At 41.8% G+C, this 27,932-nt stretch overlaps 1 protein-coding gene across 1 annotated transcript in view; it reads right to left on the minus strand.

Moving 5' to 3' along the window:
• Nucleotides 1-8,430: 8,430 nt before the first annotated feature.
• The window catches only part of SLC9A4 (solute carrier family 9 member A4), a 56,692-nt gene continuing 37,190 nt past the window's right edge, over nt 8,431-27,932 (minus strand). Inside the window, exons 7-12 of the mRNA XM_036873685.1 lie at nt 27,813-27,883; nt 23,827-23,988; nt 18,385-18,481; nt 15,201-15,332; nt 14,357-14,444; nt 8,431-8,786 (exon numbers count right to left, since the gene is read on the minus strand). Coding sequence (XP_036729580.1) covers nt 8,431-8,786; nt 14,357-14,444; nt 15,201-15,332; nt 18,385-18,481; nt 23,827-23,988; nt 27,813-27,883 — 906 coding nt within the window. The remainder of the gene's footprint in view (nt 8,787-14,356; nt 14,445-15,200; nt 15,333-18,384; nt 18,482-23,826; nt 23,989-27,812; nt 27,884-27,932) is intronic.

Genomic DNA, 27,932 nt, shown 5'->3' on the forward strand with positions numbered 1-27,932 from the left:
TTTACTGTGCACTAAGTAGATCACAAGAGCTCTGCTAACAGCTTGAAGAGGTTAAAACAAGTTGCCTAAGTAAAGTTTTACAAAGCCACAAAAAAGGATTCAAATTCAGGTCTGCTTTACTCCTGGGCTCCAGCTGTTAACCGCCGGGTTATATTTATTCCTGAAGTACTTTCATAACCACAGAAATTTTCTGCTTGCTCGAGACTGATGCAGGCTCTATACTTCAGAGTCTGGTAATCTCTTGGCCTCATTCCCAAGTCACAAGCCCTTCAGAGCGTAGGGAGAGTAGATGTCATTACCCTCAATTTACTTACATCGGGTAACTCGTGAGGTTCAAGGACTTGGTCAACATCGCACAAACTCCAAGTGATGGAGCTACTTCTCCAACCCGGACCTTCTGATTCCGAATTCTTCCATGCTGCTCTATTGGAAGAGGAGGCTGCGGGGTCGCCCCCAGACAGGCCAGGGGGGAGGAGTTTACCGCCGGGTGCCCACACTCAATGACATCCTGGAGAGAGTTCCGAAGCTCTGCAAGAACTGACCATGGAGCGCTAAACCAAGCTTGGACCACTGCTCTAAGACCCTTAGATCTTAGGACTATTTTTTTTTCCTTTTTTTAAATTAAAGTATAATTTTAAAGTATAATTAATTTACAATGTTGTATTAGTTTCAAGTGTACAGCAAAGTGATTCAGATATGTATATATACACACATATATATATATTTTTTCAGATTCTTTTCCATTATAGGTTATTACAAGATAGTGAGTATAGTTCCCTGTGCTATACAGTAGGTCCTTGTTGGTTATCTATTTTATATATAGTAGTGTGTATATGTTAATCCCAAACTCCTAATTTATCTCCCCCTTAATCTCCTTTGGTAACCAGAAGTTTGTTTTCAATGTCTGTGAGTCTATTCCTATTTTGTAAATAAGTTCATTTGTATCATTTTTTAGATCCCACATATAAGTGGTATCATATGGTATTTGTCTTTCTCTGTCTGACTTACTTCACTTAATATGATAATCTCTAGGTCCATCTGTGTTGCTGCAAATTGCATTATTTCAGTCTTTTTTACGACAGAGTAATAGCCTGTTGTATGTATATACCACATCTTTATCCATTCCTCTGTTGATGGACATTTAGACTGCTTCCATGTCTTGGCCATGAAAAGATGCTCAATATCACTAATTATCAGAGAAATGCAAATCAAGACTACAACGAGGTACCACCTCACACGGGTCAGAATGGCCATCATCAAAAAGTCTACAAATAATAAATGCTGGAGAGGGTGTGGAGAAAAAGGACCCTTCGTACACTGTTGGCGGGAATGTAAATTGGTGCAGCCACTATGGAGAACAGTATGGAGGTTCCTTAAAAAACTAAAACTAGAACTACCATATCATCCTACAATCCCACTCCTGGGCATATATATACCCTGAGAAAACCATAATTCAAAAAGAGTCATGTACCACAATGTTCATTGCAGCACTATTTACAATAGTCAGGACATGGAAGCAACCTAAACGTCCATCGACAGAGGAATGGATAAAGATCTTAGGACTTATTAGGACATGAATGCAACATTTCCCCAGGGCTTTCTTTATATCTGGCATTCAAAGAGTTTATAACCTGAAAGCAGACAGGGGGCAGCTTCCCTGGCCTTGAAAATAATTTATCAAATATAAAACTCTCTTTCTGGGTATGAAGTTTTCTTGAGTCTATCCTAAGCACTAGGAAGACTCTAATGAGATGTAATCCCAATTACACATTTTCTCCTCCAACAAATTCACCCTCCCTCCTCAAGTCATTATGAGATTCCTAACCCCCCTCTGTGAGGTCCTCTTCAAAGAGCTTATTTTCTTTCATTCTGCCTGGAAGAATTACCTTAATTCACCATAGATGTATTTTACCTTGCAAATATTCATTTTCATTCCTGTAATGAATGAGATGTAATGAATATTCTTTCCAGACTTTTTTTTCCCAGTGTTTTCAAGTTTGACATGTTGTTATTCACCAACCTAATCAGTCTTTTTTTTTTTTCTTCTTCTTTTTCAAATTCTTTTCCCTTTAGGTTGTTACATAACATTGAGCAGAGTTTCCTGTGCTATATGGTAGGTCCTTGTTGGTTATCCATTTTAAATATAGCAGTGTGTACATGTCAATCCCAAACTCCCTAATCTTTCCAGATATTTTTAACAGAGAGCTGCCTGAAGCCCCGTGTGTGTGGTGCAGTGAAACTGCAGGAATTCCAGCGGTATTGTCTACATTCAGAACTTGAAATTCAGTTCCGGGGGTGTGGGTGGAGGACGGCAAGCATTGTTTGCTAAACCCCACGCTCTTAAGACTGCTGGCTTGTACTGCCCTGCTCTGTGTGACTTTCCCGTGGGTGGGTCCCTGGCTGAGGACCTGTCCTTTTGTCCTCTTGTTTTAAGAATATCCCCTTTTTGGAGGACAGAATTTTTCCCTCCTTTCCTCTTTCTGATTCGTTGTGATTTTTTTTAACTTCTGCATTTATAACTCTGGGGACACCCCCCTCCCCATACACACAAGCCCTTTTGAAGATAGCATAGTCAGATAACAGGGCTGCTTCCTGAACCAGGTCCAGGACAAGCACAAACTCAGAACAAGGGCAGCCTTCACCCGTGAAACAGTACACCAGCGAAACCCAGAATCCGAGTTTCACTTGCTCTTAGTTACCCAGAAAAACTCCTGTGAGGAAACAAAATAAATGAAACCCTGTGAGGCCTTCCTTCCTTTTAAAGTGGTCCAGGGCCATGGTGCTAGGTGACCCCTTATTTTTAAAGTTTCTAACTGGCTCTGCTTCTAGTGTTTCCATTAGTTCAAAGATAATATGCCAATAGGAATAAAAATATTGAAGTAAAAAATTGCTTAAAGGATAATTCACATTTCCACGTCACTGCCCTGAATCCAAGAGGCAGACTCCCGAATCAGTAATTTGGCTATAGCCACTGTCAGCTTCAGTTAGCACTTCAGCATTATGTAAGACAGAAAGGAACCTTGGGGAAGTGGCAGCAGCCCATAAACAAGACCAAAACTATTACTTGATTTCGTGAAGTGATCTTAAGAATTCATATGGTGGTGGCAGAAGGCATATTCATCTTTTCAGGTTACTCAATGTCTTCTTTGCAACAGCTAGGAGGCTGTTACTACAGCTTAGTGGATGGAGGGAGGGGCTCTGGAGTCAGACAGCTCTCAACGTAGATATACCGCCATTTGTGTGTCTTTGATGAAAACTTGGACCAGCGCTGTGTCTTGGTGAAAGCTATTCTGAGACTCAGTGTCTTCTCTGCAAAGTGGGGATAACAGTCATAATAACTACTTCTAAAGATTGTTTTAAGAATTAAGTGTTTAAAAATGTGTATGTACTGTTCTTAGTGAAAAGCAGGGCACAAAGTACGCTTTCAATAAATGGTACAGTTACCAAGAATATGTTCCTCTTTAAATATTATACAAAGTCATTCTCCCTGCCCTCTTGCATCCTTTCAGTGGGTTGTCGGAATATATTTCCATCATAAGTAAATAGCATAGTGCAGTGGTTCAGAGTCGCCCAGGGCTGTGGAGATTGTCTGGGTGGGGACCTCATTTGGGAACCAAGAACAAAGGTCTTTGGAAACAACATACAATTGATATTCAAAAGAGACTCAGTTTAAAATCACTCACAAAACATTTTATTTGTCTTCAGAAAATAATCTTAATGACGCAAATGATCGATCTTGCTTGTCATCTGATTTTTAGATCATCTATTAAGTTTGTAAAAACAGATTTTCAAAATCACATCATCTTCCACTGTATTTATTTCCATTTTAAAGCAAAGTTCTTTTCTGGCAGGGTGAAGTTTCTGTTTCTTCCCATTGGATCCTTCCCAAGTGAGAAATATAACGATGTGCGGATTTGAGACACTTATCAATTCTTCTCAGGGAAAAAGTTTACGTCAATGACTATAAACCAGACAGACCTGATTTCCAACGTCTTCCTTGGAAGCAGGGCAACCTTGGGCCAATTACTGCATCTCTCTAAACCTGTATCCTTTCATTTAAGATGGGCTGATGCTGGGAATTCCCTGGGGGTCCAGTGGTTAGGATTCCAAGCTTCCACTGCAGGGAAAACGGGTTCGATCCCTGGTCAGGGAACTAAGATCCCGCCAGCCGCGCGGTGCGCCCAAAAAACAAACAAACAACAACAACACAACAAAGACAGGTGATGCTGCATCTACGTATAAAAAGCATTTTGAATAGTGCCCGACATGTAGTAAGCGCTCTGTAAATGCTGCCTATTATGACTGTTCTAGTCAAGCCTGATTTCTTAGCACACGGAGTATGTACCTTGATTTTAGGACCACCCATTTTGATTCGCGATCTGTATTACTCTGCCTGGAAACAGAGTAGTGACCCTCTTGGTTCATTTTACAACATGGTTCCAGTTACCTTGTTGAGTAAGAAGCCTGGGGGGTGGAAATTGTGACTTCTCACCTGTCATACTTCTTGAGCATCCCTGGCTTGGAAGCTGGTTAGAGTCTCAGAAAGAAAAAGAATTTATTAAATCAAATACTGTGGCCAGATGAAACAACATATCCTTTGCTAATTAGAGGAATGGCTAGCACTGAGGCAGGCATCTCTTTTATTCCCCTTGGCTTATGGCCCAATTAACAATTAACAGCGACTGATGTTCTAACGGGGAGCTTTCTGTCTGCATGGCTGGGTTTTCTCAGGAGGAGTTAGAAATAAGATACTTGACAGAGTTTAGTCAGGAAAGAACAATTAAAAACTACAAGAAACCACCCGTATTATTCATGGATAAAATATACTTGCAAAAACTTTAGACAACATCAATATGTTCGCTGATTTTATTTATTAAAAATTAACTTTTCCTAATTTTAGAAAGTTATGACTAGAAGCTATTTTTTTCCCGTGCTTAAAATTCTTAAACACCTATCTCTCTAGTTAATATTTATAAGTTAAGGGAATCACTTTTCTGGAGGATAGATCTTCGTATAGGAAAGATTCCAAGTTGAAGAATGAAAGCCCATTGATGTTTCCCCAAAAAAGAGGAGTTTTCCCTTTCTCACTGGGTGCCTATCGTAATATGCAGAGACAGGGCTTCTCAACTCACTGACTTCTGAGAATCAACGATGATTAGAATTGGACACCAGGGTAACTGTCTCCAAAACAAGAAAATGCAGTAATTTTGAGGTAATGATACAAACATAAATGAGCTTTGCTTGAAAACCATGAATCCATATCCAGACCTTATTTCTGGTTTTGCTGTTGGTTGATGGATGGCTGGAGACTCGACCGGGTAGAGTCGTGATGATGGTTTTCAAGGCTAATTCCGTCACATCTTCTTCCCAGGGCCCCCGAAGTATCCTTTGTTATGTCAATCAAACTGCCTCTCAGAAAGGTCTCAGATGTCTGTTATCGCTCTTCATGTGATTAAACCAATGTATGTCCTCTCTCATGAGCACATATATTTTAGCCTAAATAATTATAGCCATTAATGATCAAGCACTAAGCTAAGCATTTTACATATATTATCTTATTTAATCCTCACAATCATTCTGGGAGGTAGACAAAATTATTACCTTATTTTATCAATTGGCAAATTTCAGCTTAGGGAAGATAATTAAGTTGCCCAGGGTCCCACAGCTAAAAGTGGTCTGACTTCAGAGCCTGAGCTCTGAACTAACTATATTGATTTAAAAAGCCAAATCATTTGAGTGGCAGGCACCCGAGTAGGTGAAGAGTATTCTGCAAGCCTCCCTGCAGGCTGAAGACCTGAGCTTTGCCGCACACCTGGCACAGCACTCACCCCCTATGTAGGAGGGGTCATTCTAATCACTGAACTCAGGTGGTAATTACAGCTCTACCGCCTGTGACCCTGTAGCTTCTTCCAAGAAGAGAAGCACAGAAGTACATGGCCGTTATGAGAGAGAGAAAAGCATGAAGGAAGAACAATAAAGTATCCAGAATCTCATCTGCACTTTTTTAATGGCGGACTCCCTTCTACAGTCTATGTTTCTCTTCTACCAGGTTGATTAAAGACAGAAGAGCTCCCGTGGCATCACATCAGGTTTGGGGAGGATAAATAAGGACATTTACCACATCCCAAACACCAGAAAACATGTGGAATCCCTTTTAAGGTGGAAAGCCTCTGCATAGGATGAATACAAGGAAATGCCCCTTTACCCAACTTCAGAATTCACTGAAATCCAAGACCATTCAATAGGAATAGGTTTGAGAAAGTAAAAAACCAAACAAAAAACTTATGGAGAGAAGCAGGATCCTGTGGGTTGTGTGTCCGATATTTTTTTTTTTTTTGAACTGTAAGATTTTTTTTTAACGTTTTCCTTTTTTTTGAAATTTAATTGAATTTTACGTTAGAGTATATTTGATTTACAATGTTGTGTTAGTTTCAGGTGTACAGCTAAGTGATTCAGTTATACATATACATGTATCTATTCTTTTTCAGATTCTTTTCCATATAGGTTACTACAGAGTACTGAGTAGAGTTCCCTGTGCTATACTGTAGGTCCTTGCTGGTTATCTATTTTATATATAGTTGTGTGTATATGTTAATCCCAAATTCCTAATTTATCCCTCCCCCCACGTTCCCCTTTGGTAACCATCCGTTTGTTATGTGTGTCCGATTTTTTGAGGTTAAAGATAAAACAACAAATTCTGCCCTTGGTGGATGAGGTGCACTGCTCAGCAAGCCAGTGGCCAGGCCCAGGAGACCCCCAGGGTTTCTTCCCCTTCCTGAGCTGAGTAGAGAGCAAGAACCAGAGCTTTCTCAACACTCAACAGGAAATCTCTGCTGCACTGCTTGGTGCCTATTGGAAAAACTCATCATGCGAAACTGATACCCCAGAGCACTCCCGGGGTACCTACTACACCCTCTACCAATCCCCAGAGCGGGCTGGGAATCCTCTGTGTCCTTCAGGCCACAGTCGACCCACATGCACATGTATAAGTGTAATTCTCAGATAAGTCCTGTGACCTATGCAAAGTGGCGTGGGCTCTCCTAGGAGGAAGGGGATCACTTGATCGCTTCTGATTAAGGGGATCAAGTCAGGTCTGGGGACTCCTGGGATGCACTGGATGGTTGCCTTTAAATATGCATAAGATTAAATCAATTGGAGATGTTTATAGATATCAAAAGTGGCAATGATAAATGATACTTTGACTAACTGATTAGTGCAGATTAGTTAGTTGGCACAATCGATAGCTCTTGTAAACTCTTGTTAACCTATGGGTGGGTGGCCAGAAGAGAGAGAAGAGGAAGAGAGTGGAAGGAGGGTGGAAAGATAAAGTTAGGCAGCAAAGTTGGTGAGCTGGAGTGTGAAGTTCAAGTTCAAGGTCAAGTTTGGGGATGATGAGGATGGAAAATTAAATTGGATATTAGCTGCAAACCCTAGGGGAAAATGTCACACCCTACAAACGCACATCTAATAAATACCCATTGTTTGTGTCATTGCTATTAAAGCGTGTTTATGGCCGTTTTGTTTCTAATATCCTTATTTTTCAAATAAGCATTCCAAGTACAAAAAAGACTACAAGCCCACAGGTGACAGATTAATTCTATATTCTGTAGCACATCTATTATTGCTACTGATTACATATAGCAATGGTATGACCAATTTTACCTCTCCCCAGACATATCACTTATTGCATAGTGCATATCAAAATCAAAATTGAATGCATTCCCTTGGGAGGGAGGACAATCAGCTTGTGAAGGCAGCACCTCACCACGTGATCTGGACAAGGTGTCCTTATTTGTGAACACAGGGGGCTGAGCCAGGCCGTTTCCAAAGCCCCTCCTGGTTCTGACCTGACTAGAAGTTGCCCATGCATAGAGTCAAGGGGAATTATTGACCAATCATGTTTGTATCTCAATAAATTACATGAATGACACATTTAGTGAATAATTCCTGGGGTGACTGACGTCTGTCTCTCACAGGGAATTCATCTACAAAGCACACCTAAGCACAGCTAAGAACGTGGAGATGCCTGCAAGTTCTCCCAGTCTGCTCCCAGTCATCTGAAAAATCTCCTTGCCTCTTAGAGAGTCATAATAGCTTCCAAAAACCAGAAACAAACACAAAACTCAAGGGACTTCCCTGGCGGTCCAGTGGTTAAGACTTCGCCTTCCAATGCAGGGGGTGCGGGTTTGATCCCTGGTCGGGGAGCTAAGATCCCACATGTGGCCAAAAAACCAAACTATAAAAAAAAAAAAAACAGAAGCAATATTGTAACGAATTCAATAAAGACTTTAAAAATGGTCCACATCAAAAAAATAAAAATAAACAAGAACAAAACTCAATTGCTCTCTTCAGAACTCTGAACATCCTTCTTTCGCAATAATCGGAACATGGACTCTGGAAAAACCCAACACAATCCTGTGGACCGTGACATTACTTTCTTTGGAGCAAAGGGCTATGGGATCTGTGGAGGTCCCTGCCGGGTCTGTGCTCCGCTGACCATCGGGACCCAATGGCTGAGGCCTCTTCCTCACTCTCCTCCCCAGATTCGAATTCCTCATCTACTGCGTGAAAGAGCGGTTTGGGCCTCAAAACCGCCCTTCTGCCCCTGCCCAGTTGTTCTTCTTGGCTCCTATTTCTTTGATAACCCAAGTGGGGTGGCTTCCCTCCTCTGTGCAAGCTCTTCATCGGGATTATTTCTTGCGTCCGTCGTCCTTCCTGAAGTGACCCCGTTGGAGAGTGTGTGTTGAACATGATGGAGGGGACTTCTGCGTCACTGCCGTCGTGATCTGGGAAAGGATGATCGAAGGAGGAAAGAAGGACTTAAGATCAGAGAGTGGAGACTTCATAACCAGACGAGAGAACTCAGAGGGAAGCAGAGTCCTCCTGCTGTTCCAGCTCCTACACTCACCTTTCTCATCAGCTTGGTTTTCCCTTTCCGAGGTTGCTACCCCAAGGTGGGGTGTAGTAGAAGCTATAGACGCGGTGTGAGAAATAAGCAGAAATGCACGGAAACCCGTGCGTCCGGCTAGACTCTCCCAGGGAAGTGAGGGAGTGTTTCTCACAAAATCAGATCCATTAGCCGTAAAGCACAAAAAGATGCTTTGTGTTGTCAAAGACCAACGCTAAACTGAAGGTTACAAGGTACTATGATAAGAAAAGGGTGGATTTTATCTAGGTTTGTTTGTGTTTTTTTGGTTTGTTTTGGTTTTTTTTTTCATTTTTTAACTCTAGGTTTGTTTTTTAATCAGTGGCTACCAGAAATCATTAAATCTGAGTTTCATCCTTTTGACCTTGAAATAGCTAATCTTAGAGAAACAGGGATGGGAGAGTCACGAGGAGCAAAATAGCCGTGATGCCTTCCTTTCAGAGGAGGTGAGGAGTGAACAGGGTGCGTCTGGCCCACGACGGCAACGAGAAGGCTGGGAACGTCCACTTACTGAGAACTTACTCTGTGCTGATCTCTTTACATGTTATGCCATTTAATCCTCACCACAGCGCTTTGAGAGGAGGAAACTTGCGAGCCTCATTTCACAGGTGAGGAGGCTGAGGTCTCTAAGAGGTTAAGTGACTGTCAGTGTCCCACAGTGAGGGTGGGGCTGCAGTTGTCTGAGCAGCTAGCATCTGCTTCTTTCCAGGCTGTCCCTGTCTCCTTTACAAAAGCTGTGTGTGGGTCAGGACAGCTCCGTCAGGAATGCAGGGCAGCCATTGGGTACCTATGTAATGTCCCCCCCAAATACCTAGACCATGTCTGGGACATTGTCTTTCCCTCCTTCACTGTGCACATGCCTTCAAGGGACTATTTTTCACAAATCTCATTTCTTCTCATTTCTTCAAGTTCTAACCTTAGACATTTATTTTCCCTTTAAATATTCTCCTGAAAACGTAGGTATTTTAAGACATCTATATTTAAATCTGAAATAGGGTTCTTTCTCCCACTCTCTACTTCCTTCTAAAAAACAAAACAAGAAAACAAAACAAAAACTTCACAGCTAGAACTAATATGTACACAGGTTTATACTTGACCAAATGTGTTTGGAACGTGGGACATCAGAAAAACTTAAAATATCCTGTTCAATACTATTTTTCCAAAATGTGACCAAATTATCCTGAGAAGGTTGTCTGGAAGTTGAGGAGGGAGTGGGAGGTGGGAGGAGGGGAATCAGCTGCTTTGAATAAAAAAAAAAATTAGTTAAAATATCTGTCCATTTTTTCAGGACGTCCCTTTAATTTGTGCTTTACGATCTGGTCTGGAACCAGAGTTCCTCTTGATCCTTTGGCGTTTGGAACACTAACTAAGAAAACAACGGCTGGCCCTTCTGCCCCCAAGAGCCGTTCCTTCCTCTCTCTCCCCTCAGCCCCCCTCCTGGTTTCCAACCATCCTTCTGAGCTATGGCCCCCCTCAGAGGACAGATTCTAGCTGCGTCTCCTGACCACCTTCTGGTTACTGAAAAGTGGGGTCCTAGAACGAGGGAGAGGCTTGAGCAGGTGACTTGCAAGCTTTCACTCAACTTAAGTCACTAAGTCCGTTCAAAATGGGAGGAAGGAGTTGCTTGGAAAGTGGAAGGCGGAAGGAGGGAGGGTGGGGACTCTCCTATTTGCATGGTCCTCCTCCAGGTTGGCGCCAGGCAGCGCAGTTCCAGGGAGAGGTCAATGGAAACCTTTGCAGCAAAACCTGAGTGTCCGTTCCTCTACCTTCCACCTGGCTGAGAGCTTTAACTTCTGGACACGGGCACCGGGGGGGTGGGTGAAGGAGAAACAGGGAAAGGGCTTAGGCAGGGCTGAGCCCAACCCACACCTGATACAACAAAGGCTGTTTAGAGACCCAGACCTTGCCCTCCGCATGGTCTTGTTTTGTTTCATTTTAATTGTGGTAAAATACACAAAACATAACATTTACCATTTAACGATTTTGAAGTGTACAGTTCTGTGGCATTAGATACATTCGCGTAGTAGGGCACCCATCACCACACTCCACCCGCAGAAGTTGCTCATCTTCCCCACTGCTCCTGGGTTCTAGGAGGGTTGTCCAGGCAGGACCTCTCTACTTACAACACCAAGGGAGCCCCAAAGGCAAAGGAGCTTGGAAGAGTGTGTGGAGCCTGCAATCCAGCAGGGAGCACCCAAACATCTAGAGAAGGGGTGTCCTAACACGGGAGGACAAGGGGGGAGCGAGGAGGGACAGTGCTCTGCGTGTCACAGCCCGGTTAGCTGCAGGGGACATCAGGGGACTGCCTGATGGACGCTACAGCTCCCTCTACGTCCTCCCCAAGAGCCCCTCCAGCCATTCCCTGACCTCGTCCTGGGGCGTAAAGGCTTCAGATTTGGAGAGAAGGTGGGTGCAAATAATTGTGCCCAGATACCCATGGAGGACTATCTCAGTCTAATCCTGATTATTATTATAATTCTTTAAAACGTAAGAATAACTGATAAAATAAGTCCAACTTCATTACTTTTCCTTCACAGATTTCTAGGTTACCTACTCTTTTTGCTCACCTAATGAAATTTAGAACCAGTTGAGCACATTTGAAAGAAAAAAAAATTCATTGGGACTAAGATTTCATTCCACGTCTCTATTAATTCATGTAGAACTGACATTTCTAAAGTACCGTCTTCTTTTCAAGAACCCCCCTATCTACCCAAGTCAAGTCTTCTTCGATACCCCTCACTAGTAATAAAATTAATAATGGCTAATATTTCTTGCCCACTTACTTGGTTGCTGGCACTGTTCTAAGGGTCTTATCTACACCAGATGGCTTCACTCAGGGCAACACTTTTGTATGTGGGAGGTACCAACATTCTCCCCTTTACAGAGAGGAAATGAAGCGTGGAAAAGGAGAGTTTTATGTTGTCTTCATATAAGTCCTATATATGTTTTCCTAGGATTTTATGATTTTTATTGAAAGCGTGAGTGAGATGTGTTTTAGGGGATCTATTGAAAGGACGCTTTGACCTATTAATCTGGTGAATAATGTAAATGCATTTCCAAATGTTAAACAACCCCACCTCTGGGATAAGTCCTACTTTGTAAGGTGTAGTATTCTTTTACTATCCTGCTGTGTTCTATTTATAATGTGTTTGTACATTAGTGCTCAGCTGAGGCTGCTGTGTGGTTATTTTTTGCTACCGTAGCTTGTGATGTTGACGTTCATCTCAAGAAATGACTGTGAGGCTTTCGTGTTTTCTATCACTCAAGCAACATAAATAGCTCCAGCTGCTTGTACCAGGAAGAGTTTTAAAAATTAATCTATTATACACCCTATACCTGGTGTTCTTTTGTTTTGTTTGTTTGCTTTTGTGTTATAGCTCTTTTTAACATAAAATAATACTACTTAGAAGAGTGTGACCTGGGAATAGATGACTAGATCGATGAAACAGAATTAAGTGTCTAAAACTTTCTAGTTTAGGAGTAAATGACTAGTACAACAAAAGTGGAAAAGAAGGTGCTGGGGCAGGAGCATGGCCATTTGAAAACAATTTGAAATGTGTCTCTGTCTTAACCTACACAAAGATAAATATCTTTATATTTATTATCAAAATAACTATTAGCCATTTGGCTTGAAATTGAAAAAATTAAACCATGAAAGTTCTAGATTTTAAATTACTAGGTGAATCATTTTTCTAATTTTTCTGTGGAAGATTGAGCAGATTTGATGAATCAGAATACAAAAATTTGAAGACAAGTATATCTAAAAACGAAATGATAAATGCGAAACTTTAGGAAAAATTATTGGCAGCAAATATGAAACAATGGGTGATATTCGTATTGTACGGTGTTCTTCAAATTCGTTTTAAGAAAAAAAAAAGCAGAAAACATGGGCAACGGCAGAAACAAAAACTTCCTCAAAAGAAATACGGTTGCCTCTAAAAATATGAAAAGATGTTCAACCTCACTGAAAATCAAAAAGACTCAGATGAAAATTAACTGTGGTATATAGATTTTATCCCATCATATAGTAGACTACTCAAACGTTCACTCAAAATAGCCCAGTAATGCTGATAACGTTCAGAAATTACCTTTCTCACAATTGTTGATCTGAAGGTAAATTTAAATATACGTAATTTTTGATCTAAAAATTTTGCTTCCAGGAAAATATACTAAGGGAGTAATTGGTTATTTGAGCAAAAATCAATCACAAGTAATCCAAAGAAACTATTAGATATAATTGCTTATATTCATTAAATATTGGAAGCATCTTAAATATTTGTTAATAAGGATTTTGCTAAATAAGCTATGGGGCTTTCATATAATTGACTATTATTAAGTCATGAAATGATTACTAGGTTCATATCTATTGATACTAAAATATGTCCACAACATATGGTTGAGTGAACTAGACAATTTATAAATATTGAAAAACAATGACTGTATTATGAGTTTATGTATAATACCTTGCTGTGTGTTTGTGATTTTTTTTTGTTTGTTTGTATCAGGTCCAGGTAGGGTAGAGATCAGGATGATATAGATAGAATTATAGAAGGATGTTTACCAAAATGTTCTATAGTGATTATCTTGGGTGTTGGAGTTTCGAGTGCTTTAAAAATTTTTTTTTATGCTTTTCTCCACTGGCTGATTTTGACTTTATGTCAAGCATGTTTTTATATCAGAAAAAAATAAAGTTTCATTGTAAGGAATAATTATATTCCTTCTTCAAAGATTTAATTCTCAAATCCTATGTGTTTAGTTTATTCAAATTTCCAATGAGATTCCAAGTCTTAAAAATTTAGGAATATTAAACTAGAGAACATGGCATATCATATATATTATATGCCACTTTATGCTAATAGAAAATCATTTTATATACATGTTTAAAAAATAATAACCTAGCTTTTATGAGCACAATAGCCAGTTTCAATAACTTTAAGAATTTTGTTTAAGTAATAGGTATTAAATGGGAAACATCCAATCAGTAAATTTGGTGAAGTTATTTTAGTAAAATTTAGCCAACTTTGGAGAATTCTGCTAATTTATAAACCACAGGAGAATCCCACCACCTCAAAGAAGTGCCCATTTTATGTTTCCCTAAGACAGGGGTCAGCAATTGATGACTCCCAGGTGTATCTCTGTGATGCATCTTTTGGTATGGCCCCTGCGCTAAGAACGGTTGTTACACTTTTAAATGGCTGAAAAAAAATTTTTTAAAGAATATTTCCTGTTAAGTAAAAATTATACGAATTTCAAATTTCAGTGTTCATCACTATAGTTCTGAATTCAACTAATAAAATACTTGTGTTCTCTTTTTCTTGTCATATATGTACTTACATGATATTCTTGATTTTGCCTTTTGGCCCACAAGCCTGAAACTATTTACCATCTGAACCTTTCCAGAAAAGAGAAGCAGTCAGGGATGCAGGTTACCTGTGAATTCAGCCGCCCTCACATCTCCGCCTGCTGGCTGAGGATGGCTGTATGGAAAGGAGAGGTAGCGGATGTTTTTGGTACCAGCCTGTGGGTAACAAGGAGAAACAAAAAGCAGAGTTAGGCACGCAACTGACAGCTTCACACGACAAACAAAGTGAGAGATACAGACCCACTCTGGAGCATCGTTTCTGGGTCACTGCCTTTCAGTTACTTCAGTTTAAGGAAAACAAAATGTCTCCGCCTTCAACATATGTCCTTTCCCTCTCATGATAAAATAGACCATGATAAACCTCTCAAAGTTTCTCCTGCAGCCCCCCTGACATTAGGGTAGAGATTAGGGGCTACTCCAGACCCAACCTCCATTCAGAGTCCCAGTAAGATTGCTTGGATATGGCCTCAGATGGAGTAGTTCAGATGCACAGTGGGTACCATGAAGATAGGGTCCAAGAGACGTGGGGAGAACAAATTCCTCCCTGTATCTCCCTGGGGGAGAAGTAAGCTTCCTAGAGCCAGGGTCCCCGTCCACGGAGGGTCGCCTGGAATGTCCAGTCGTGGCCGCCGTGGGAGCTAGTCTAGCCTCGCAGTCCAGGGAGTATGGTCGAGTCACTGAACCATCCTGGGGGGCAGCTTGCTGCCACATACCCCGGGGATTGATGCCTTGGGCTCCAAAGGGCCCAGGCCCAGAGAAGGGGGTGTCTGGTGTCCTGTACCCCCTTAGTTTTGTCTTTTTCTGGCAACGAGGTAGTGGTTTTGTTTGTTTGTTTAAATACTGAGGTAGTCACCTGACTAAGCCCTGCTCGGGGACCGGCCCAGCTCAGGTGAGTCAAGGTCCCCGCCTTACCGTCCTTCCCCAGGGCAGGCTGTGACCTTTCCTCGTGCTCTCCCTGAAGGTGTTCTGGCGGCGGATCAGAATTTCTTTCGCCTGCTTCTCACTCGTTTGGGGTTTGAGGTTGTATTTGTTGTAGGACAGGGTCTGTAGAAAGAAGGGGATGTCAAACATGTACAGACATCTCAGTACATCTTCCAGCCTCAGGAGACCATGGAAAAACCAAGAACAAAGACTAGTAGAGCGAGAAGGTGATGCCCAGGTCCTCTGAGCTTTTGCCTCAGTTACACAGGCACAAGCTGCGGCCCCGGAGGAAAGGTCTGTGCTCGGAGCTAGCCCATCAGGAGCAAGCTGCGGTGGGAGCCTTGCCTCTGGCTCACAGGGTGGTGCCCCCCATCTGTGCTGTCCCCCTGTGACCCTCCCACAGTGATCACCCCCGAGGTACCCACAGACGTCGGTGCCCCCCCAGCCAACACACACTCTCTTTCCCAGGTCATGTTTGCTATGCTAGGCCAGCGGTTACTGAGTGTTTAGGGATCAGGGGAATTTAAAAACGACTTTGGCAATTGCTAGAAGGTTGCTATTTTAAAATGTTGCCAATCAAAGATACGTGCAAAAAATCAGCCCATTAGTATCACCACCATCGGTTCAAAAAGGAAAAAGTCTTTTAACCAAAGTAGTAGGACGGGCATAATCTTAGATACAGAACAGTTTTTCAGATTGAATCAGTTTAGTTTTATGAAAAATGTCTTCCTTATCCTCACGGAGGCCAGTGAAAATTTGTCTTGAACCACAGACCAGCATGGTCCTCAGACGTTTACAAAGTGCTTAACGGGAATCTCTTTCACCCAAGCTAGAGGACTACAGATGTCACCTTTTGTGACAAGCCTCAAAACTGTAGACTTCCCACTAGCAACAAAGCAGACAGACAGTTGTCCTGGATTGCATCTCTGGTTTTTCCTTCAAGAGAGCAAGAGAACCGTGGCGGAGGAGAGGAGTCACATGAACGACGTAAAGACAGGATGACAACCAACAGGGACCTACTGTGTAGCACAGGGAACTCCGCTCAGTACTCTGTAATAACCTAAGTGGGAAGAGAATTCGAGGAAGAATAGATACATTGTGTATGTATAACTGAATCACTTTGCTGTACACCTTTGTCAATCAACAACATTGTTAATCAACTATACTCCAATATAAAATAAAAATTAAAAAAAAATAAGAAAAATAAAGGAGGCTTTAAGGAAAAAAATACGTGGCTAATCCGAATCGTTGTGTGCTGTAAGAATAAGCTATACACTGATTTTGAATACATTAATTTAAAAGAAAAGAGTGCAAAGTATCTCATTGGCAATTTTTTAAATTTATGATGTGTTGAAATAATATTTTTGATATAGTGGTTTAAATAAAATATATTATAAAAGTTTCTTTTAAAAAGGAGAGGATGAGAAAGGAAAGACAGAAAGGGTAGGACTGGTGAGTCTCATTCTCCCAAGTAATAAAAGAGGAAGCAAAAGCCATCTCAGGGGTGGAGGCCCCTCTGTTTACTATGTGTGTTCTCCCCGTGGGACTTTCCATCACCTATTGGCTCTTCTTGATCAACAAGGAAGGGGGATCCTGCACAGCTTAGAAGGGAGAAACTTGGAGGTCAGACTGAGTAGGCACCGATAAAAGAAGAAGAAAGGTGATTATTTAGGAACCTGATAAAAAAGAGAGAAGGGGCAGTTAGCCTCATTTTTGGGTGGCTTGGAGTTCCAGAATCTCTCTCTCTATTTCTGGACTTTCCCTAAACTCAACCTCCACCACCATGGGGCAAGTCTGAGTACCAGGCACCCTCTGGACTCCGGCCCTCACTAAGCTGGCCGGCATTCTTCAAACCAGGAAGCTCTTAACTACTTATCTAAGGCGGAATGTGATAGTCTTGCTGAAACAGTTTCACTTGGAACGATTTGAAAGCTGCTGAATGTACTCGAAGTGTGCTATGAGTGCTGCTGACCTGTGTTCCTCCAGCAGGTGCAGGGCCTTTTTGCTGACACATTCCCCTTCATCACTGACCTTCTCGAAACAGCAGCCAGAAGACATTCCCTTGCCCTGGATCATGTAATTCTGAAGTCATGGAAAGAGCTGTGGGTGGGTAGCTGGCAGACCTGGGTTCTTAACTCAAATTCGTTTTGAGATCTTAAACAAGTCAGAAAAACAACTCCTCTAACCTCCGCATCTTCTACTTGAGAAGGAGGAACTTTGACTAGATGAGTTTTTGGAGTCCCATGACATGGTCACAAAAACCAAGGCCCTCACGGTGAACTTGCTTATAACCCTACTCAACAATTGGGATGTTCCATTGAATCCTTAAACTTAAATAACTCCTAATTAGAGGACACAAGTGAAAACACCATTTGATTAAATCAAAGTTTCAGGAGGATTCACTTACTGCCCCTGAAATGTTCTTGCTGTGAACTTTGGGCCAGGTCCCAAGTGCTAGTATAGCCTCCATACCCTTTTCCAAAATTGAAAAATACTATGCCTGACACGTCTCCTTTTTGTGGCTATAAATATATATATATATATATATATATATGTGTGTGTGTGTGTGTATGTGTATGTGTATATATATATATATATTTTTTTTTTTTTTTTTTTGGCCGAGTGGCATGTGGGATCTTAGTTCCCGGACCAGGGATTGAACCCATGCCCCCTGCAGTGGAAGCTTGGAATCTTAACCACTGGACTGCCAAGGAAGTCCCTGAAATGTCTCCTTTTTTTACCTTAGGCTTTCAGCACTGTGTTTTCGATATTCTAATCTAAACCATCTCAGTTTTCTAAGCTCTATTACAGTCAACCACGCTGAGACAACTCCACCATCACAGGCATCCTGGGGCCATCTTTATTCCCCGGTGGATGAGTGTCACTGCTTTTCTGTCTCTGGAGGGGGAGGGAGCCCTGCTGGTTCTGGAAAACTCTGGGGCTGCAGGGCTAGGGCAGCCTGACCCCTAGGGCCAGCAACTGGATTTGCATTTCTCTTTATACCACGGGTGCCAATTTTGCTGCAGAAGCATAACAATTAACTTTCTGTTCTCCCAACTAAGCAGAGAGAAATTGTTCATCAAGAAGACTGCTTTGGAGAGAATAACATGAACAAGAACTGATTCCTGGAGGACTGGATCCGAGGACAGGGAACAGGGACACGTCTTATACACACCCTTTGTCGAACTTGGTACATGTTGTGTGTCAGAATGTCCCTCATGGATTCCACATCTTCAGGGGAGAGTCTTTTGTTTTCTTGTATCCTCTGGGCCCTGGAAACATCATTGGAGGGAAGCCAAGCATTATTCTTCCATCTTGGCAAGGGGACCACAAAAGCATCAATTTACTTTCAGGAGTTCTAATTGATAAACATAAAGGTTATGTTTTTAACATAACTTTTCCTGTTGTTTTAGTAAATTCATATGAAATGTCAGCACGTGTGTCTTGACTTACATTTTGAACATGTGGCTTCTTTGCCTATAGCTTGTATATGGGAATTTCTCTAACCCATTTTTTAAAAGGAGTTTAAAGTCATGGCAAACCAGTTACTTTTTTCCTCCGTATCTATTATGAACAGACACGTTTGTAAAAAACAATAAAAATCAATGATTAGGAAATACGTTTTTGGAAAGGATACCACAAAGGGCAAACCAAATGTTTCACTGTTAGATTCAACAGAAATAAGATTATTCCTTCAAGGCTCACGGATAACACCATGTTAGTCACGACATTTTGAATAGCACTAATCTATGCAGTACTAAATTTTTACGAGTACCTTTATAAGTACATTTATCTTGGAATTGTCCCTTTAGGGACTTTATCTCTGGTTAAAGAATAATGGTAAGAAACTAAAATCATGTTTTACGAGGAGAATTAGACCATTGCCACCATGAAAATCAGGCCAGCTCAGAGACACTGGACCCTCTGAGATTCTAGAAGCAGTTGACTTCTTTCTGCCTTCTTCACCATGAGCACCCCTCCCCACCCCCAAAAAAAGAGCTCAAAAGCCAAGTCATGGCCAGGTTAGCAGTCAATGAACAATTGTCCTCTGAGGATTTCAGTCATGACATCGCTATGTGCAGAATTCTCATATGACACACATATTTGATTTCAATCACTTCGGTCTAGTGGTGGTAATTTCTAAAAACTTATTGTATGAATAATATACGCTCACTGTAGAACATAGGAACAACAAAAAAAGGAGAACTAAAGAAAATTAAACCCATCTTTTAGTACTATTACCTCCCTTGACATATTGGTATAAACCCTTACAGAGCTGTGATTTTTTTTCTTGTCTGGCTGCAGCGTTTTGAAATGCACACGTGTGCTGATGTGTTGTTACCTGCTTGCACAGGTCTTAGGATAATTGACCATAGAGACAAGAAGTTATTGGTTTCAAGACAGGCCACTTTTTAAGTCCCTTTCCCCAGACATTAGTAGCAATATCGCCATAAATAGCAAGGATATTTTTGTAAGTAATGCACAATGAGTAAAAGATTTTTAAGGGCTTGGATGCTGGATATCACAGGACCAGGACGCCAGCATTTACTTAGCAATGCGATCTGTCGACTGACGAATGCCCTTCCTACAAAATCACTGAAATCAGTTTCCATATCGCAGAGCTGCAAACGTCAACACTATTGATATTCAGTTACCACCCTCGGTGATTTAAACATTATTATCAGGGCATTTCAACCTAACTGTTTAAATGTCCCTCAACTAAAATTTATTCTGATTTAGATACACCCACGCATTCCCACAATCTGAACACATTCCTTTATTATGGTGGAAGGAATCTATTGCTAAACAGAAACAACAGCTAAACAAATAGTTCCACTTTGTGTGTTCATAATAAAATGACCAAATAGGAAAAAACTATGGGTAAAGGAAATGGTAAAGTTAAACCTGAGATAGGAAATCTAACTTGGCATTCTCCCCAGTTTATAATTAACCACTCTGGGAAGGACCAGACTTAGTTCAAGCCCATTTAGGCCGCTGGCTGGATGTGCAGTACAGGGTTCCCGGCAGCATTGTCTCGTATTTATTCTCACTGAGAAGCTGCAGCTATAGAATCAGAAGGATGAATTATTGATTCGGGCAATTACTGATGCATGGACTTTCCTACCTGCTACTTCGTTAGCAAAATCACTCCTGAAATGATCATATCATGAGCACAGGAAAGATACAATCCTCAGAAAAACTGAATCTTAGTAATCTCTAGGGCAAAAAAGTAAAATTCTAAAGTGAAAGTCTCGTCACTGGAACAAGATGTTAAAGAAGCCTCTATTACCTTAAATAAAAGACCACTGGTAATTTCATGGCCATTGAAATCAAACTGGGGAAATCTGAATCTTAATGTGTTTGAATAAAAGGCTCACATTTCCCTTAACTTTTTAAAAAAAATCAGATGCTATAATGCTGTAAAAAGAGGTTTCAATTCTAAACACAGCGACAGAGATATGAAATCTAGTAGATGTTATCTTCATGCCATAAGGTGAAGTCCCAAAAGATCAAATATATCCTGATTTATTTGGAAGAATCCATCCTCTTTTAGTAGCTTCATACATGAAATCCAGGGAAATGCATGGTGACTGAAGGATGTGCCCACTAAGTAAACAATGGTACCAACAGCTCTTCTGTGTATGTGGTTGCCTTGTGTCTTCTTAGAAAGGTCACCAAGGTGACCAACACTGAGAACCGGTGAAGAATGCGGAGCTGTGGGCCCGGCTCCTTACAAGGCAACGTCCCATCACGGAAGTGAACATGGCATCAGAATCTTCATACTAGTGGCTTTGGTGTCAGAATGCATGACTGTGAACTTACACCTGTCAATATGTGATCAGTTTAAAAATTCTTCAACTGCAATAAATTAATTTGTGCTTTTTAATAAATGACATTATAATTATTTGGGAGTTTCTAAAGACAATATCCTGAAGTCGTACAGCTGTAGTGTGTTATGCCTATACATTTATTATAAATATATATTTTTTATCTTTCATTTTCTTCTTTTTTAACATCTTTATTATAAATATTTTAAGATCTCTTCTTTTTAATAGTAACCAAATATTTTTTAATCGGCTTGAGCCTCTACCCACTGATGTTTCTAAGAACTTCCTACTCATGGGTAAAGCAAGGTGCCTCATAGTTAGAATAATAATCCAAGTACATAGTCTATTTATTCCATAGGGTTGTTTTGAGAGTCAAATAAAATAATGTATGTAAAAGTAAAGGAATTCCCTAGAATCAGCATTGTCTGCAGTGTGCCATAGACAGCTTCTAGGGGTAGCGTTCTCCTGAAGGTCACAGAGTTTGGAAATCTAAACCTCTTGTAGAACAATTGCTTAAACTTCTAAAGAAAAAAAATATATGTGCGTTTTATTGTTATCCTTTCATACGGAGTCACAAAAAGCGAGCTGAGTACACACTTCTTTTTCCTATTATTGTATGAAGGTTTGTTTTTTAAGAAATCACTGCTTTGATCTTAGGAGAGGAATTCCTTTTTGCTTGACGTCCTACAGGTTTCTGATGAGATCAAATGAATGCAATTTAAATACTAAACTTGTAGTAAATATCGGTTTAAAAAAATCTCCTCTCCCACCTCGGTTAACTAACCGGTTTCGGCTATAGGGGGAAAAAATGTCTCCAACCTAGAAGGCTCTCTTACTAATCTTGAGTCAATGTCTGAAAAATAATTCACTCAACACAGGGCATCTTCTAAATGAAACTGGCTTAAAAATTGTCTTGAGGTTAGGAACTGGGAAACCTGCTTATGACCAGTGCAACGTAATGTACAGAGATTCAAAATATATTTTAGCACATGAGAGGCTGATTCTCATTTGAGATAAGCGCCCCTACATTCCTAGACCAAGCGCTTACATCACTAGTGAGTAGAAGGTCGAGGAAGTTCCTCATGGTCTAAACTGCCTGCACCCGACCAGGTCCAGGCCTCCTAATGGGCGCTGAGTTAATTCTCATCCATCCTTCAGTGAGCAGGTCAAACGCTTGGGGACCAGATGAGGTTCCCTCCCACCCTCTCACAGCTCCCTGGGCTTTATGATCATATGTTTGTGTGCCCTATTTTATTACCATCAGGACCCTACTCCAGGGGTGAGCTCCCTGAGGGCAGGGACCGTCTGCTTCCACAGGCCGTGGCACATAACAGGTGCCCTAGTACTCCCCTTCGCCAAGGGGATGCCCAAAAGTTCAGGAATCAGGTGAAGTAGGATTTGAAGGCAATATTGTAGAAAATAAAAGAACGCAAAATTATCCATGATGAGTGATATATCAACATTTTAAATAAAGACAAGATCAGTATCCCCGATTATTTTTTTCTGCCTCAGGCTCTCATATGGCTCAGCATGGTGTTGCCAATAAATATTTGTTAGCACATTCCCATTTTAGGACCAGAAATTTCCTTAAAGCCATGTAATGGGCAGCACCAAAACAAACCAACCAACTCACTGAGAAATAAGGCAGAAAGCTTTCTGTTTATACAAAGATGCCCTCAGGGATGCTCCTTTAGATTTTTCCCTGGCTGGAAATTTTCCCCACGTAAAAAAAGGTGATGGTGCTTCTGATTCATTAGCAAGTAAAGGATGAGAAATAACACTCAGGTGTTAATGACAATTTCATTGCCATCTATTCTTAGGTCTTCTCTCAACTTGCTTTTCAAAGGTGAGGAGGTGGGGAGATAATTGAAACTCATTATCTTCTGAAGAGGTCAGGATGGAGGGGTTTGTGTTCCTTACGCTAAATATACGTTGTGACTAATTTTCCCAATTCCTAAACCATTTCTCGGGAGAAAACTGGGCATCTTTGGGGAGGGGGTGAATTAATTCTTATGACATTCAAGAAGTTCTCGTTAAATGTCAGAGACTTAAAGCAGCTTTAAAAAATGTCTAACCAGCTCTTGGGACAATTGGTTTCCAGATGCTCCAACTGAAGCACCAGGCTTCAAAGGGCATCATCTTGTAATGATGGGGTAGGTACCAGTCTTACCCCACCCTCTGTTCCACTGGTAGCCAGTTCCCTCCTTGCTCCTGTTCACAGCTGGTCTCACACAGACGTGGCATTCTCCCAACTGCACACAGATCTTTGCCTGAGACACAATTACAAACACGGCCTTCTCTTTAAATATCCCACCAATCACCACACCTCTTGCTCCTCTACCACTCGTGCCCAAATCCAACTTAGTATCCTAGGATGCTGACCTGGTCTCTCCTTATAGAAGACAGGAAGAGAGATGACTTATGGGAGAAAGACAACGGCAATATTAGCAGAAGCAAACGAGCACGGGTTAAAGGGTAGACATGTCTAAACAGGAAGACTTGTGACATATGCTAAAAATCTTCTATAAATTCATTTGCCCTGCCCTCCCAAAGAAAGATGTCAAAAAACTCTCATCTTTTTGCTAGAAAGTAATTTTCAGAAACTAGGTGAAACAGATCGAGCATGGACCAAGCTATAAGATGCCAAGACTTAGATCTTATTTCTTCCATTTTTCCTTTGTCATATCTCTGCCTCGTCACTCCTAATAGTACCTTTAAATGGAACAATGAGTTAGTGCCCCCTGTAATTCTGACATTGAAAGTCTACATCGAGGGCAGATGTCACTTACTGATGGGGGATGGAAAAGGCTGTAGAACTTAGTATCCCGGTCTCTGCCATCTCAATAGCTTGTTTCATTTCCAGCTTCTTGTACAAAGAAACGATGCTCGATTTTGGCAGGTTCTCTCGGATTAGGATTTTCCGTAAATACTTATGATCAAACTTCTTAAACCTAAAAACGGAAACCAACAGTTTGGAAATCTTCAATCTCTGTATGTGTTATGTAAGTATATACTTTTTCTAGAAACAAGCTATACTTAACTTTATTCTGAAAAACACCACGACAGTGCCTGGAACACATGTGACTTTGAACACATTTTTGAAAAAAATAATCATAGCATCTATACATTCTTTAAAATAAAGAAAGAATGGCCTAGTGACCTGAATACATTGAAAATCAACCAAACAAAAGGAAGGGACAAGCTGTAATCAGGGCAAAAAGTGGGCATTAGTGGGGAGCTGGGGAGGCCAGTTGAGTTCTAACTGTGGGAGAAGAAACGGGGTCGGGGAGTCTGCTGTACCCTCCCAGTAGCTCCTAACCGTGGCAGCTGCACTGACAGTGGTGCTGGCCTGTTCAACCAGAGCCCACAAGTTTAAACAGCCTGGTAGTTACAGTAGATTTGCCCATTACGCTGCAGATCATTTTGAATCCTGCCACTTAGGCGGGGTGTGGGGAGAACCCACATATACCCTGACAGTCTGAGTGATGGAGCATCTGAATAGGCCAGACGCTGATGGACGCTGACTATTGAGCCAAAGCTCCGGCCGACCCATGAGACCGAGCCACGTGGAGCATACGGTGCCTTCAGAGCCCACCATCTGTTTGGAGGAGGAATTTTCCACACCTTCAATCATTTTCCATTCAAAGAGTAATTTGCCGCCTGATTTATTCTGGGATGCTGGCTCATCTGGTTGTCGGTTAGTCTCCTGGCCTGTGAGGTGGATGGACTCTTTATCAGCCGAGGCTCCTCTGGGTTAAGCAGTCTGTGATTCCTTGGGCTCTGTGATCTGGGTTTGGTTCATACCAGGCTCACTCTGGCTCCAACTGGCTCAGCCCTCAGCCTTCTCGCTTTCTGCCTTTCTTCATGAGAAGCTATTGTTGCTGTTTATTCCTCAATCTACGGCCATCTGCACCCCACCCATCAGGACTTCTCTGATGCTCCTCACCCCGGGTTCGGGTTCACCTTGACCTTGGGCTGGTCAAGGCTAGTGGTTGCCATTGCCCTTGCCCTATTAGCCACTGGCTTCTTCTCATGGGCCACTGGGTCACTTATTCTGAGCCCTGTACATCCTGCTTCCCTTCCGGCCTTGCTCACGACTTCTTCCAAGTCTCCTCTGCCCTTGCTCTTCCTTACCTGCCCCAGAGGCATGGAAGCTTCTCAGAGTCCCGTCCCCAGGAAGCTTCCCCTCTTCACCGGCTGGTAGTCATCTCACCCACACCCACGGCTTTGGTTACCAAATACTCACTGACAACTCACAACCTCTATCACAGCCACGATTTCCTCCTGAGCTTGAGGCTAAATTCCAAACGGGGGCTGAGTGAGTATCTGAAGCATCTTAAACAGAATCTGTTATTTAACTCCAAACATTCTTCTACAGACTGTAAGCTTAACCATGGCACTGTTGCCTCCCTAGGTTCCGTGTCTGAAGATCTGATGGTCATTCTCATTTTCCCTTTCCTCATCTTCCCCTCCTTACGCCATAGCCAGCCTGTCTACCCCAGAAGTATTTCAGTACCCCTTCTGCTGGTCCCTTACCCTCACTAGTCGGAAAGCTCTGCAGCTCACTGAAAACAAAAGACCTGGACCCACATCAAGGTTGCGCCGTACAACAGGTTAATCGACCTCTTGGATTTGGTTTGCTCATCTTTAAAATGAGACTAGGGACTTCCCTGGCGGTCCAGTGGTAAAGAATCCGCCTTCCAATGCAGGAGACATGGGTTTGATCCCTGGTCAGGGAACTAACTTCCCACATGCTGCGGGTCAACTAAGCCCGTGGGCCACAACTACTGAGCCCGTGTGCCGCAAACTACAGAGTCAAGGTGCTCTGGAACCCACACGCCACAACTAGAGAGAGAAAACCCGCATGCTACAACTAGAGAGAAGCCCGCACACCACAACTAGAGAGAGAAAACCTGCACGCCACAACTAGAGAGAAGCCCGTGTGCTGCAGCTTAAGATCCCGTGTGCTGCAACTAAGACCCGATGCAGCCAAAAGTAAATAAATAAATAAGTTTAAAATAAATAAATAAAATAAAATGAGACTAATAGTGATAACACAGGACAGTTAAGGAGATCATGTGACAGATAATTCCTCTCTTTCTAATCCAGCTTCCATATGGCTGTTGTAGTTTGCCTTCCAAAAGTCAAGTATGGTCATGTCACTCTCCTATTTAATAGCCTTTTGATATGAGTTTTAAAGGTCAAATAGAACTTTATAGTGTTAATGGCTGTAGAGAGCTCCTTAGCTCTGTACCATAAAAGCGTGTCCCTGTCTTTCCAGCCATGTCCTCCTTTTTTCTCACCTTTTTCTCACCTTGTCACTCTCCCATATCCAAACCATGACACGCTCTCCCTTGCCTTTGCAGATGGAAATACACTGCTGCTACTGCGGTTACTTGGCAGGCTTTCCATTCTTCTTTGCCTGGAGAACTCATTTATTTTCCAAACTCACACCCATTTCTGTATTACTATAGTTCTATGCATTTGCCTCTGTTATAACATGCGCCATATTGACCATAATTATTTGTTCAGGCTCTTTCTCTTCTCCCCCACCCCACCCCCAGGACCACATGCACTACATTGTGAAGACCTAGAACACAGTGAGGGTGTCTTACTGCTCTTGACATAGTTTAGAAAGTTAGGTATAGATTCGGCTAAATGGAAGAATATTTAATAATGCTTCATTGGAATAACTATGGCATTTGAACTTAAAAAAAAATCCATGGCCTAAATTCTAGATCGGTGGATAGTCATAGAATTTAAATTCTATTTTAACACTGTAAGGACTGCTAAAACGATGCTTCTTTCTACCTCATAAAAAAAAATCCCACTCAGGAGACTTCCCTGGCGGTCCAGTGGTTAAGACTTTGCCTTCCAATGCAGGGGGTGTAGGTTTGATCCCTGGTCGGGGAGCTAAGATCCCACATGATCTTAGCCAAAAAACCAAAACATAAAGCAGAAGCAATATTGTAACAAATTCAATGAAGACTTTACAAAATGGTCCACATCAAAAAATCTTAAAAAATAAAATCCCACTCAAAAGCTCTCAGTTTCTGTGCCACCACCGTGCAAGAGCCAGAATTTTTAAGATCTAGTCTCTCTTGGTATCACCAACATCAATATGTTGGAAATGTCTACCACTTGGTTAATTGAACTACTGCTAATGCCTACATCCTCCAAACAGCAGTGTAAAACTTCAAAAATCTCGTCTTCCTCATCCTCAATAAACTCTCCTCAGAGCCACGTCATTAAGAAATATGGCTGTAGACTAAATCCAGAAGAGGATGAGTTCTGAAATGTGAGATGTGGTGGAGAAGAGGGCCCCCGGCATCCTTACAGAATCGTTATGCGGGAAGGACCTCCCCCACGATGGAGGAGTCTCTTTCCCCAGGATCCCTGATGACTCGCCAACCCTCCTTCGCAGCCTCCTGAAGCCTGTCATTCCCTGGTTGTGCTTCTCGTATCACTGGGAAACTTGTCCTTGTTTTAAACTTAAATCTGGCGTCTCTAATTTCCACCTGTCCGTTGTACTAGTTTCCTCTAAAGCAACCAAGCCCAAGTTCACTGCTTCCTCCACCTGGTAGCTCTCCATTTCCCAGGACTTCTGCCTGCTTCCTGTATGGTATGGCTCCCAGGACCTTTATCTTCCTGGCCACCTTCCTCAGGATTCCTTCTAGTTTTATCTTATCCCATCTACCTAGCTTCCAGTGGAAACTTCTGAGGTTCCGCATGTCACATATATCCCTCCTCGGTGGTGAAATCTCTGCCTCCTTACTTGTCTCTCACTTGGTAGTGGCTCCACTGCCCACACACATCTTCAATTCCAGCCTTCAAGTGATCCATCAGCTGCCAAACCAAACACAGAAAAATGACTGCTGATGAAACGTTAACCCTA

This window comes from Balaenoptera musculus, chromosome 13 (assembly GCF_009873245.2).
Source record: "Balaenoptera musculus isolate JJ_BM4_2016_0621 chromosome 13, mBalMus1.pri.v3, whole genome shotgun sequence".
NCBI lineage: Eukaryota > Metazoa > Chordata > Mammalia > Artiodactyla > Balaenopteridae > Balaenoptera > Balaenoptera musculus.